General features: G+C 49.0%; 1 protein-coding gene across 1 annotated transcript in view; it reads left to right on the forward strand.

Annotated features, from left to right (window-relative positions):
* PLA2G4E (phospholipase A2 group IVE) overlaps positions 1-14556 on the forward strand; it is a 55271-nt gene that overhangs the window by 18120 nt on the left and 22595 nt on the right. The window contains exon 2 of the mRNA XM_047862712.1: positions 10578-10650. Coding sequence (XP_047718668.1) covers positions 10578-10650 — 73 coding nt within the window. The remainder of the gene's footprint in view (positions 1-10577; positions 10651-14556) is intronic.

Here is a 14556-nt window from a genome sequence, read left to right on the forward strand (position 1 = left end):
TGTATATTGTTAGAGCCAGAAGTTCTGGAGTCAGACTGACTTGCATCCCAGCCCTGTCACTTATCATGGTGACCCCAAGCAACTTACTCATCCTCTCCGTGTTTCAATTCTTTTTTTTCTTTAATGTTTATTTATTTTTGTAGGAAAGAAAGATAGAATGTGAGCAGGGGAGGGGCAGAGAGAGAGACACACACAGAATCCAAAACTGGCTCCAGGCTCTGAGCTATCAGCGCAGAGTCTGACATGGGGCTCAAACTCACCAACCACAAGATCATGACCTGAGCCATAGTCAGTCACCCAACTGACTGAACCGCCCAGACGCACCTCAATTCTTTTTTTAATGAGATAATAATAATATCTACTTCATAGGTAGAATAGACTTTGTCACTTTTTATACATTCAGCAAATGTGAGCCACTTCATTTCTGTTGACATCTGCGTAATATTCCAGTGTGTGAATGTGCCCTAGCAATCAAACCATTCCTTGATTGGTGGGCTTAGGTGTTTCCAGATGATGAACAAGACAAGCAATGTCTCTACCCTTAAAGGAAAGAGGCAGAAAGAATAGTTGAACAAGATAATCCAAGATATGATACATTAAATCAAATCAAATAAGCAGAGTGACTCAGAAACACACAGGTAGGCGAGAAGCATACATGTTACGGAGGGTGGTCAGGCAAGAGCTGCAGAAAAAGGACATTTGAGCAGATCCATGACCATGAAAAAGAGCAGTAACACACAGAGTCAGTGTCAAAGACATCAGGAGGGAACAGCAAGTGCAGAATCCCTGATGTGGGAAAGAGCTTGCCATGTTCCGGGTGTGGAGGGCCAGTAGAGCTGGAACTCACGTGTGAGGGGAGGAATGGAACAGATGTGAGCAGCCAGACCACACGGGTCCTTCCAGGGCATGGCAAGAAATGAGAGCAACCAGAAGCTGGAGGGTTTTACTCTGGGTTGCAACATCATCTAGCTGGTGTTTTTAGGAGACCACTTGTGCCCTTCTGTAGAGAATGGCTTATAGGAAGGCAAGAGAGGAAGCAGGGAGACCAGGTAGGCTAATGCAGTTGTTGCAATGAGTAAAGGCAAAGGCTTTCACCAGAGCAATGGCAGCGAAGCTGGGGAAAAGCTGGAGAGAAAAAATTTCCTCTGAGGATGTGGAGTGTATCCTCCTTGGTCCCGTGAGCCCCATACTTGCCCTCATGATTGGTTCTTATTTCCCTGTACCTACATACCCTTCTCCATTCTCTCCTCAGAAAGGCAACCATTATTCAACTTTCTTGGTGTTTTCCAATTTAATAGCTGCAGTGAAATCTCAATGGTGTTTTAATCTGCATTTCCCTGACTACGGATGATTTTGAGCATCTCCTCAAACACCTGTTAGCTTTGTGGGATTGCCTTCCTATATAAACTGCAGGTTCAAATCTTTGGTCTATTTTTATGTTGGCACAGCCATCTTTTTTTTGTGGATTACATAAGAATTCTTTGTATATGCTACATAGTGATCCTTTGGTGATTTGCAGATGCATTGCAAATATCTTCTGTCATTCTGTCAACTATCTTTTAACTTTTTCTGCATGTTCTTAGTTGACAGAAATCCTTAATCCTTATGTAGAGATTTAGAAATTTTTTGCCTTATGGTTCCTGGTTTCCAAATGTTTAAGAAATCCTTCTTACCCCCATAAATAGATTCTCCCACATTGTCTTCAACTAGCCTTATGGTTTTCCATTTCATGTGTTGATCCCATTTACAGCCTATTTTTTAAATATGGCAATAATGGGGATGTTGTTTAATTTGTTCTACTTAGCGAGCCACTCAGGTCCATGTCATCTGTTAAAAAGCTTTTCTTTTCCTCTTGATTTGTGGCGCCAATTTTATCATTGATTAAGTTCCATTAAATATCAGGGCATGTCTCTGATCCCTCTATCTTTGTCCCATTGGTCTGGTTCTTGTGCCAGTGACATACTGTTTGTCTAAGTGTGGCTTTGTACTTTATCTTAGAATCTGGCAGGCCAAGACTCTCTTCTTTACCATTATTTTTTAATGGTGAGTTCATTATCCATGGATATTTATTAAGAGGAAAATATTGGGGATATACTTTAGAGGTAGTGCTTTCCTTGTGACGTTTTTGCTTTACTGAAGCAAAATTTTGTTTACTGAAATTTTGTTTCTATATATTCAAATCTGATAATACGTCTTTATTGGCTTCTAGGCTTTGTACCTTATTTAGGAAGATTCTCTTCATCCCAATATTATATTAATGTTGTCTAATACCTTATTTTAACTTTTCTATGGTTTTATTTTAATGGTTAGATTTTTAATTAGTCTGGAATTTGGTTTTTGTACAGTTATAAAGTTGGGATCTAGTGATTTTATTCCAGGGCAAGCTAGGTTTTCCAATAACAAATAGTCCATCCTTTCATCCCTATCTGCAAGACTTCCTTTATCATACACTAAAATTCCATATATACATAGGATTGTTTCTGGGCTTTATTTGCTTTGTGGAAGGTATTGGAATCCAGAATTCGTTGACAAAGAATGGATAAGCATTGGATGCATTGGAGCAGAATGGCCAGTTGAAGGGATGGTTACAAAACTCACTGGCCAGCCAGGTGTAGGGGGCATGAATCCCTGAGAGGCAGAGGAGGCTGAGAGACAGAAGCCACTGATGGGATGGGAAGGAAGGGACAGGCACTGAAGGCATCTTGAAAGAGGGAAGGTGAGGAATTCATCCTTGCTGGGTCCTTGGGGGAGTCACCTCACCTCTACCTGGCATAGAAAGAGGTCCCACAGATACCACTATCCAAGTTTCATCCCTGCATTTGGGCCTGGTCAGCCCTGTGTTCAGATCTCACCCTCAATTTCACAAAATCACTTTAATATGTGGGCCAGAAAAGCCGGTTGTGGGGCCTCAGGCAACAGCGCAGGCAGGAAACTCCCAGTGTACCCAGCTGGGCAACCGAGCAGGCGAAGTCACCTCACTGGGCCCCTGAATGAGCCTACCACTAGGCCAGAGATAGGGATCGGGTGGGTGGGGCGGGAGCATCCTCTAAGCTGTCCTGAGACAGTCTGGGCACACCCTCTCTGCACCTGGCTTCCCAGGAGGGAGAGCTGGGGACACCTGTACTTGACCCTTTTCTCACCAAGGATTGAGGCAATTATTTTTTTTTTCTCCTCCTAACATTGGGAGCCCTGACCATGGTCTCTGCCTCCCTGGAGTCCCTGCCCACAGCTCCTGGGCACCAAGCTGTGGGACTCAGTGGAGTTAGGAGGGAGGGCACCTTCCCCCCATCTCCTCAGATGCCCAGAAGGGCATCTCTGAGCCATGACCTTGATAAGCTGAATAAAGAGGGCCTTCCCAGATCATGGCTGTGCTAATCCTAAAGTTGTCAGGGTCCAGGATCCTCTTCTTGCCACCCTGTTTCCTTGGACAGCCAGGTGGTATGTTTCTGGGGGTGGCAGACTGCTGACCCCAAAGGCCAGAGTTCCCTGCTGGTTCCTGCATTTCCAAGATCTGCACTCTTCAGGGTCCCTTGATGTAAACACATCTAGACCCCCTGTTCCCCATCTGCCTACCCGCCCTAACCCCTCCCCATGCAATCCCAGCCACAGCAGAGAGGTGTCCAGAAGGCGGAGCTCTGAGTCAGAATATAAATTCCCAATCTTGCCACCCAGCTGGAGAGCTGACACGATGCTCCAGAGGCAGATGCCCGCCTGGCTCTCCCACTACCTACCAGACCTATACCAGGCAGAAGATGGCAAGCCTTCATCCCCCTGCGCCTTGGAGGTGAGGGAGCAGTGCTGGGTAGGTGGGGCAGAGGCTGAGGGCAGGAGACAGGCACAGGGAGGGCTGGGAGCATTGTAGACTCCGGAGACATGGAGCACCTAGGCTCAGCAGCCCTACCTAGCGCCTGGGGACATGGTCTGGCCCAGCTGGAACTCCTGGGGGGATGGCCCAGCTGGGGTTACCCACAGGCTCGACACTGTGCTGTGGTGTGGCCCAGAGCCATCTGGGGCCAAGACAGCACCTGGATAGATGGTGCTCAGCACTGCCAGGGGTGGATCTACACTTGCCTGTCCTAGCTGTGAGTGGACATTTACTCTACGGTCATTCTAAATTGCCATGCCTTGTGAGTGTGTGTTACAGTATCCCATGAGGATCCGTGGCATTGCCAACCTGTCACATTAGCCGCGAAGCCCAGCTGGGTCTGTGGTCAAGACTCCTGGGTCCATCCGATTCCTCATAGCCTCGTAGAGAAACCCTGGGTTCAAGGAACGGGTTGCCAGGGCTCCAGACCAGCTCCACCTCAGCTTTCCCATTTACCTCAAGCTTCCAGTTTTCCATAGGCACGCCATGGCCAGGACTTTCAGTAGCAATTTCTTCCTCATTCCCCTCCTCAGGGTTCCCTCCCCCAGCCCACACTGAATCACTGAATGAGGCAAGTGATGCCCTGAAAGTATCTTGTCCTTTTGGGGTGGGAGATGGAGACCCTACTCAGCTCCAATGAGCCCAAGGAGGGGAGCTCTGAGCTCCATGGTGCCTGGTGCCCCGCTGCCCTGGCCAGGATAGACATCACCTCCTGGGATGTGCCACTTTTCCCCCACAGCACCTCAAGGAGCTGGAAGAGCCTCTGGTCAGCGCATGTTCCTGCCTCCCCAGTCTGGTTGAGCCTGTGGAACCTGGGCTGGGGGAGAGCTTCCACAGAAGGGACAGGGCGAGTGAAGCAGCTGAGGACTGGGCCTGTTCCTCTCAGGTCCCAGAGGGTGCAAGGCTCAGAGCTGGACTTCTTGCCGTGACCTGTCACCTAGCCTGTGTGATTAAAAGGGAAAACAGCATGGTAGCTCCTCCCGGGAACCCCCTGGTCTGGGATGTTGCTCAGATTAGCTGGGAAACGTTCTGAGGTCCCATAAAGTCCCCATCCCAATGGTGTCGTCTTAGGGAGGGCCCACGCATCCGGGGAGGGATCACCAAGCTGTTCGGGGCTCTGATACAGGTGTTGCAAGGAACAGGCTACACCCAGCTCACTGGGGAGGAGGAGGTGGCACCACCAGCCACGCCTGTCCTGAGAAGCCCTGGGGACAGATGGCCCACAGGCTCCCTGCGCGCTGTCTTCCCCTCTCCCGCACCCCAGACCTCGTGGGCTGGTTTAGTTAGGGTGTGCCTGGCCCAGGGATGGGTATCACACCCACCACCTCTGAAACAGGGTTGTCAGACCCTCTCCCCAACTCCCACCCCCATCTGGGAGCCTGTCCCTGGGATCCCATCTGTAACCACTCTTCCGACTAATTTGTGGTGACAGCTAGACCTGGGGTGCAGGGTAAGCCCTGAATTGAGAGCCAAGGGCCTACTCCTGCCTCTGCTATTAAGTAGTCCAGTGTGTGACCTGGAGCAAGCTTTGAGCCATTTTGGTTAATTCTCGGTGAGAGCCAGCCTCCGGGTGGATGGAAAGTGTGCTGCCCTGTGGTCAGGTGGATCTGCACCTGAGTCCCGGCCCTGCCGTTTCTGGGCTGTGTGTCCCTGTGTGAGATGCAGTGTCTCTAAACCTAGTCTTGTCCCCTACAAAGTGAGGATGGCAGCACCTTCCCCACAGTGTGGCTGGAGGGCTAAATGAGAGCAGATGCGATGTAGCCAGCACAGGCTCAGGGCCTGGCATGCTGGAGGAGGGTGGTGAGTTGTGCTCCCAACTTCCGCCAAGGTCATACCTATAAAGATGGGCGTGGGAAGGGGTACTATTGAATTGCATAATAGCCAGTCCTGAGGGCAACATCTTTTCCACAGGAGATCCCCCTGTCCTACGTAGGTCTCAAGGGGGAAGTAGGGTCCTGAAGGGATCAGCCCCAGGAACCAAGGCCAGGGAGGAGGCTGGAGCTGGAGTCGTGTGTGTGACCACAGCCTGAGTAATAGAGCCCTTTCTCCCACATGGCTTCCCTGAAAACTAGCAGGCTCGCCCTCCCTGTAGGTTATTAATGCGTCCGAATACACTTCTGCACTGTTTGCCAAATAGTTTCTGCCTTGAGCTCCAACCCCCTGAGTACTCCCTGCTCCTTACCCAGGATCCCCCAATGGCCCCATGAACCGAAGGATTGATGTCCATCCCTGCTGCAGGGCTGCGGTCCAGCTGGTATGGTTTCTGGCCGTGGCTATGATTTCATCGTGATAACCAGCCAAGGTATCTTGTCCGAGGGACAGGCTTATCCAAGTCCCTAAAGTGGTTACCCTTACCACACTATAACCTGCCCCATGAACTTGCCATAACGTTGCCGGTTTCTGGCTCCCATCTGCTTTGTGCTTTGTTCTCTTGGATCTTGGTAATTGGATCAATTATCTCTGGGGCCATGAAGTTTTGCTTATCTCTAGCACCACTCCAGTTCAGCTGGTTATACCAGGAGCAAAATATTTACATTCATTTTTATCCAAGAAGGTCATTTTTCTCAGACCTAGTTCTTGGAATCATCTGGGCCCAAGACCTGAATCCCATGTTCCCACTGCCTACCTCTCAGCATGGCCCCTCTGGGCCGTCTCCCAAACTCCCTGCCACGTGCTGTCTCTCTGCTGGCAAAGATGTCAGAGTAGTTTGTAGAGCCCTTTGGAATTGAGTCTCTCCTGCAAATTCTTGAGCTAGAAGTTGTGATTTGAGACTCAAGGTAGACCACGAAGGAGCCCTCTAGGCTACTGGGAAGCAGAACTCCTCTAAGAACCCTTACACTTCGGTGTATACTGGCTCTTTAAAAAAAGAGAGAGGGGCGCCTGGGTGGCTCAGTTAAGCATCCGACTCTTGGTTTCAGCTCAGGTCATGATCTCATGGTTTGTGAGTTTGAGCTTCACATCAGGCTCTGTGCTGACAGCGTAGAGCCTGCTTGGGACTCTCTGTCTCCCTCTCTCTCTGCCCCTCCCCCACTTTTGCTCGCTCTCTCTCTCTCTCTCTCTCTCAAAATAAATGAACTTTAAAAAAATAAAAAAGAAAGAGATCATGAAACATATTGGCAGAAATGTAGCCAATAAAAGCATTACTGGTAGAAGGACTACCAGAGTTTGGGGATTATTGGAGGGCCTTGAGGGAATTCAGAGTGAAAAGAAGAAGCTGTTAGGAAAAGAGGTTCTAAGAGGAAAAGATGAAGGAGGAGGAGGTGAGGGCCAAGCAGCACGTGTCTCTGCGTTGAACGTTAATGGTTGCTTTCCTTTTTAAAAAAAATTTTTATGTTTATTTTTGAGAGAGAGTGTCAGAGTGTAAGCAGGGGAGGGCAGAGAGTGAGGGAGACACAGAATCTGAAGCAGGTTCCAGGTTCTGAGCTGTCAGTGCAGAGCCCGATGTGGGGCTCGAACCCATGAACCACAAGATCATGACCTGAGCCAAAGTCAGACGCTTAATCAACTGAGCCACCCAGGTGTCCCAAGTGTTGCTTTCAAGTAAGATGACAGTATGATCATGATTATGAGCAACAGGCTTAAGAATTAGAACTGGATTCAAACTTGGGCTCCTTTGATTCTAGCTGAGTGCCCACCATCAAAGGACTTAGTCTCAGATTCGCCATCTGTAAAGCGAGGCTAATAATAACTGCTTCGAGGGGTGTTGGAAAGATTGAGCAATATGAAACATAGAGATTACACACATAACGCTTAGCATGTGGCACACAGTCAAGGGATAGTAGCTGGTGTTGTTAGCCTTGCTGAGTTAGAATGCGAAGAGATGGTCAACCTCACCGGAAGGCATCAGGGTTAGATAGCGGAGGACTTTCCCTGGGAGGCAGGGAGACCTCGAGTGAGGTGCTGCGGGAAGCTGTGAGTGCTCATTCCCTTCCAGACAAGACAGAAGGGGGGTCAGGCAGGCCTATGGGCAGCCCTCCTGGAGGCAGAAGAAGGGCTGTGATAATCGAGAGTCCTTCAATACTAGGGAATGTCCCTGAGGACTGACCCTTGCCTGAGCTGAGGCCTCTGGTGGGTGGCCCACATTTGAACTCTGGTTGCCATCTGAGAAAGTGGGCCACTGGGAACAGGCTTTGCCAGAACTGCTCTCCTGGGTGAAAACTGACTCCTGCTTCCTCACAAGATCATACCAGGACACCCGCTGCGCCAGCTGGGGAGTGAGAAATGAGGAGCCCATCATGCCCAGAGTGGGTATGGCCAACAGCCACAGCCATATTTCCAAAACCAGGAGAGAAGTGGTGTATGTGGCCTTTGCCTCGAGCCACCCAGCTCAAAACAGAATCTTGTTAGATCAAGTTATGGGCTGTAAGAATTTCCAATATTTCGGAGTTAATCTCACAAAAGGATTCCTCAGACCTGTAGAGGACTGTCAGTTTGGCTTTTGTTCTGATTCAGAGGCAGCTGTTGAGAACTGAGGAGGAAGGGACCTGAAGTCTGACTTACACATCTATCTCAGGTTCTAAGTAGCAGCCTTCCCAGGCTTCGTTCTATTGTTGCTGTTTAGAATAAGCCCCAGAAGAGGCTGGAAGGACAGACATCAAAACGCGGACAGTTCCCCTGACGAGAAAAAAAAAATAATTGTAACTATGTGTGGTGATGGACGTTAACCAAACTCGTTGTGGTAATCATACTGCAGTATATATGTATATCAACTCATCTTGCTATGTACTTAAAACTGATACGTTATATCTCAATTGTATCTCAATTTAAAAAGATAGCAATACCTCAATCATAGCAAGATAGCAGGACCTCAAGGTCTTAATGAAGGTTTTAAAATGTAAGGAAGGGGTGCCTGGGTGACTCAATTGGTTAAGCATCTGACTTCGGCTCAGGTCATGATCTCACGGTTTGTGGGTTTGAGCCCTGTGTCCGACTCTGTGCTGACAGCTTGGAGCCTGGAGCCTGCTTCAGATTCTGTGTCTCCTTCTCTTCCTGTTCCTCCCCTGCTTGTGCCCTCTCTCTCTCTCAAAAATAAATAAAGATTAAAATTGTTTTTAAAAATGTAAGAAAAGTGACCAATAGTAAATATTCAGTAGATGTTAGTCATTGCAATATTATTATCTCTGATAATATAACCAAGGCAGATAAACTATCTTTATACAGTCTGAGTTGAAAATAAAAGTGATTATAACATTAAAAACAAAAAACAAAAAAGTGAAAATAGTGATCTGAGTGGTGGGATGCTGGAGACTCTTTTCTTTTTCTTCATACTTTTATGTTTTTCCCAAAACCCCAGCAATATTTTAAATAGAGAAGAATTGCATATTCTTAAAAAGGTGTAATATGATTTTGGCAACAGGGCAAACTATGTGGAGTGTGAAAGGTCCTAACTCACAGCCTCTTTTTTTTTTTTAATTTATTTCTTAATTTACATCCAAGTTAGTTAGCATATAGTGCAACAATGATTTCAGGAGTAGATTCCTTAATGTCCCTTACCCATTTAGCCCATCCCCCCTCCCACACCCCATCCAGTAACCTTCTGTTTGTTCTCCATATTTAAGAGTCTCTTATGTTTTGTCCCCCTCGCTGTTTTTATATTTTTGCTTCCCCTCCCTTATGTTCATCTGTTTTGTCTCTTAAAGTCCTCATATGAGTGAATTCATATGAATTCGTATGAATTCATATGAATTTGTCTTTCTCTGACTAATTTCACTTAGCGTAATACCCTCCAGTTCCATCCATGTAGTTGCAAATGGCAAGATTTCATTCTTTTTGATTGCTGAGTAATACTCCATTGTATATATATATACCACGTCTTCTTTATCCATTCATCTATCGATGGACATTTGGGCTCTTCCCATACTTGGGCTACTGTCAGTAGTGCTGCTATCAACATGGGGGTGCATGTGTCCCTTCGAAACAGCACACCTGTATCCCATGGATAAATGCCTAGTAGTGCAATTGCTGGGTCGTAGGGTAGTTCTATTTTTAGCTTTTTGAGGAACCTGCATACTGTTTTCCAGAGTGGCTGCACCAGTTTGCATTCCCACCAATGATGCAAAAGAGATCCTCTTTCTCCACATCCTCGCCAACATCTGTTGTTGCCTGAGTTGTTAATGCTAGTCATTCTAACAGGTGTGAGGTGGTGTCTCATTGTGGTTCTGATTTGTATTTCCCTGATGATGAGTGATGTTGAGCATTTTTTTCATGTGTCAGTTGGCCATCTGGATGTCTTCTTTGGAGAAATGTCTATTCATGTCTTTTGCCCATTTCTTCACTGGATTATTTGTTTTTTGGGTGTTGAGTTTGATAAGTTCTTCAGAGGCCTCTTTAAATAGGGTCACTTGGTCAGATGGAGGAGTTCCATGCATCTTCCATGGGCACAGGCTGGGAGTGGATGGTAAACAGATTCCTCTAAGCCTGGTTAAAACTCTCAGGGAAGGGGCTTCAAATCGTGAGATTCAAACAGGAGAAACATGAACAGAACAGGCATGAAGCCATCCCTTTCCAAGGTGTGCTGGCTCCTAGTGAGGAGAGAAGTAAACCCCTCACCTCAGCAGTCTTGGGGACCAGCAGTGTCCTCAAGAGCACAGAAATGTGGACTGACTGTGAGGAGACATCTTGGGTCTGAACAGTGGGAGCCTGTGTCCAGCTTGAGCTGCTCTATCAGTTGTCATCACCTGAAGAATGAGTCCTCTGTCCTCTCAACCCATAGGATGGGGTCTCTCCATGCCACCTGCTGACAGTGAAGGTCATCCGGATGAAAAATGTCCGGCAGGCTGATATGGGTGAGTATCCGGTCTTCCCTCCTTCTCTGCGTATGGGGCCTGGAAGGAGTCCTGCCCTGGCTGGAGAAACATCAGAGGTGTTTGTGTGGGGGGTGGGGGCAGGGTGTCTGCTACACTCAGGTTGTATTTCAGACTTTGGGGTTGATATCATTTTTCCAGGCCCCCCTCCTAGCTGTAACCTTGGCACTACCAGCCCCTGTAGGGTTCCTGGGTCTGAGAAAACTGTTTGCCTCACTCTCTCCTCCCCACTCCCCACTCCCTAACACCCATTTGTGGGACCAGCAGCTTCTCCCACACCGGGCACTTCTTGCTTCTGCATGAGTTTACAAGCTATTAGGGGTGAAGAAGAAGGAGAGCCCCTTCTGCCAGCCTAGTCTCCGTGCCCCTGCTCAGCACATGGATCCCAAACTGGGTTCTGGGGTTCATGGTGGAGGCCACATAGCACCAGCTCTGCAGTGTAGCCCCATGGATGTGGTTTGACTCACCAGCACTGTTTGTGCAGTGTTTTCTTACAGCCTTGACTTCACCCTCATCCCAGCCCCTCCTGCATTCCAGGTTATGGGGGCCCTGGGAAGTGTCTGGCTTCAATAGGAAATCAAGGCATCTGGGTGGGCTAGATGCTCCCCTCATGCTTGTCTTTTCAAGAAAGCAGAAGAGCCCAGATCCCCTTCCTGTGCTCCCCTCAACTTACCCCATCCAGAGAGAGGCTTAGCCCTCAAGGAGGAGAGAGCTCTGTGTCAAGGCCCCCTGGCTGTGGGGGTGTCCGCACTCACAAGAGCCACCAGGCTTCCTCAAAGCTCCATTTTACTCCTACTGCCCTCACCCTGGGATTCAGCTAGACTCAAGAGCCTCAGGGGGGCAAAGAATGCCGACAGCCATGACACCAAGTATACATTTTAACAAGGGAAGACTTTTACACCCAAAGTGATTATAGACTAGTAGCAGGAAATGGCATTCTAACCTTGTCACGGTAGAATTTAAACCTGGAGGAGGACATTGAAAGCCAGGAGTAGCTAAGGAAGGCTGCTCTGAGGGCCTGGGGTCTGAGAGAGGCAGGGCGTGGGCATCCAGAGGTCCTGGGAGCCCCATCTGCAGGAGGGGCAATCCTGAGGGAGGTAGAGGAGCCACATGACACCTGTGGCCAGTGGGGGTGGGGAGGGAGAAGGGCAGGCCTCAAAACAACATATGCTTCTCCCACAACCTGAGGGTAGTGCTGAGGCCCACTCTGCATATGAGGTCTAATGATTGCCTATGGTGGAAGCAGTGTTTGATTCCAGGTCTGGACTCTGGGGGGTAGAGGGAGGAGGAGCAGGGGAAGGAGGCTAGGGCCAGGCAGAGAAGGGATGGGGATCCAAGTGATAGGGCACCTGAGTTCTTGAGGAAGGGATTGCATGATTTCCTGAGGTCATATGCAGATTGTGCTGAAGCATAGGTGGGGAGAGGCTGACTAATTTGCTGGGAAACTGTTGTAGCAATGCAGGCAGGAGTGTGTACAACAAAGGAGGGAGGGCCCTGGGGCTCAGGGAAAGCTAAGAGGTCATGAAGGACTCCAGCTGGACCCCCTAGAGGGCATGGTGTCCAGAGCCCATGCCAACAGGGGCAATTCCAGCCAGTGTCCAGTCGGGCCTGGCTCTGCCAAGAGGCTGGCAGGAGGCCCAGAGACTTCTCCTCAGGCTCCTTGGGACCTCCCAGGCCACCAGAGAGTGGTCTGAAGAGAAGGGTTCCCTGGGTCCGGGGCCTGGCCACCTCTTTTGCCTTTCTTGCCAATGCCACCGTGGGTCACTGACACTTCACGCACCCCTGGGCAGAGTTCACCCACTCCCCCCACCCCGGGATACCCACAGCTTGCACATGCCCACAGCTGCACTCACCTGCCTCCACTCCTAGGGTGTGTGTGTCCCAACCCTTCGGGTCACACAGGTTGCATGCTCTCATGGCATGCCTGCACCTGTGTGTGCAGACCTTCCCTTTGTCCAAGCCCCTTTCTTCTGTCTTCTCTTGCCACACCCATCCTCTACATATCCCAGAGGTGGGGAGATGGGAGAGCAGGCAGCCAGACAAGAGGGCTGAGGTCTGGCTCCACCACCCTCCTCTTCCCCTTCCCCACACACCCCTCTGGCACACAGCTGCCTTTGGGAGTTTCCAGGCCCCTTTTGGGAACCCCTTGTTGTTTATGTTTCTCTCATTTCTCCTGAGGAACAGGGTGGAAGGCATACATCTGGGGGCTCCAGCCTGGGGCACATTCCTGTAGACTCCACAGTTGACCTAGGCTGGGCTCTTCTGCCACCTTGTCTAATGAGGTTTGCAACTATCCTGATATCTTCTGGGTCCTAGATTACTCCTGCCCCAAACTGTTCCCTTCTAGCTTAGATCAAAACTGAGCTTCACTCTGGTTCAGCCCTCTAGTGTCTGTCTGAGTTTCCTATGATTTGAAGGAGCCTGAAAGGGATGAGATTCAGTGATGACTCCCTTGTCAAGGTGCGCTCTGGCCAGCCCTGAGCCAGGACTGGATAGAGTGGACCTAGAAACCTCCTAGCTCCAAAGAGGTGTTATTCCTCTTGGGAAAAGAAAATTAAAACTCAAACCAGTACCTCAAGGGATGTGAGGCAGGTGTCTCCAGCGGTATTAGGAAGACAGTGTTCTCAACATCTGTAGATCTCACTGAGTCATCTTTGCCACCCACATTCCAGGAAAGGAAGCATGTCATTCAAATGACCAAGCCCTCTGTCACTCTAAAAGGAACAAGGATCAAAACCTATCAATGCCTAGGAAATCCCCTGCAGTACCTGAAATACTCAGAATTGGGTCAGTGTTGCTTAACTATTCTTTATTGCCAACATGCTGGTCACTCTCCTTATAGTCAGATAATGATGCCTGCTCCAGATTATCATCCAGGCCCCTGGCAGCCTCGCTCCACCAAATCATCTCTCCCTCCCCAGGATTTCACTCTCCTTCCCATTCTTGTGGAAATAACTGAAAAACAAATCAGTGCTTGAAGTGTGGGTGTCTGATCAATCCTGTCTCTTCCAGTATTTGTATCTTAACTAGAGATTTAAACCTTAGGCCAAAAATACTGAGATTTTATTTCATGGGCTTAATGGGATAAGCATAGACTGATAATAGGAAAGGGATTTTGGAGGCAAAGGGGCCTTTACAGGGTCAATCAAATCATGCTAAGCAGATAGGTATAGAGTTGGTGGGGTCCCTGCCTGCAGGTTCCTACTGTACGGGAGGCAAACCTGAGGAGAATGTTTCAGGCTGAGGAGGAATGACGAGTGTCCAGGAAAAGCCAACAGAGAGGTCCCGGGAGATCCTGGGGAGTCTCCCTATAGACAATTGGACATCAGCTTACATGCCTATATCTGTGGTGCCTCAGTCCAGAATTTGATACTGTGCTCTAAAGCAGGAAGTTGGGCTTTTCCATTCAATTCATTTATTCAGCAAATGTCTGGCAAGTGCGAAAACACAGACTCCAGGCCTTCTTGGTGTTCAAGGTGCAGTGGAGACAGATGCATTGTAGTGTGGTGTAACCAGAGCCCTGCCAGGAGAGGAGAAGAGGCTCTAAGCTAGGAGGAGTACCTGGCCCAGAGGTGGGGGCTCAGAGGAGGCTTCCAGAAGAGGCTCTTCCTGAAATCTGAAGAGGCTAGCCAGCAGAAGGGTGGGAAATGGCAGCAGAGGTGATGGTGGCCTGCACCAAGGCAGTGGCAGTACAAGTAAGAAGTGGGTGGTCTGGTGAGATCAGAGGAGTTAAACTGATGCCATGTGAGAGCCAAGGACAACACTTGGTGTCTGGGCCAGACACCTGAGTTGACATGAGGAGGAGTAGGCTGGGCACAGAGGGATCATCATTTTCTCTGCATCCCTCTGGGTTTTGGTCATTCTTTGCCTCTGGATTATCTGATTATG

This window comes from Prionailurus viverrinus, chromosome B3, assembly GCF_022837055.1.
Source record: "Prionailurus viverrinus isolate Anna chromosome B3, UM_Priviv_1.0, whole genome shotgun sequence".
In the NCBI taxonomy this organism is placed as follows: domain Eukaryota; kingdom Metazoa; phylum Chordata; class Mammalia; order Carnivora; family Felidae; genus Prionailurus; species Prionailurus viverrinus.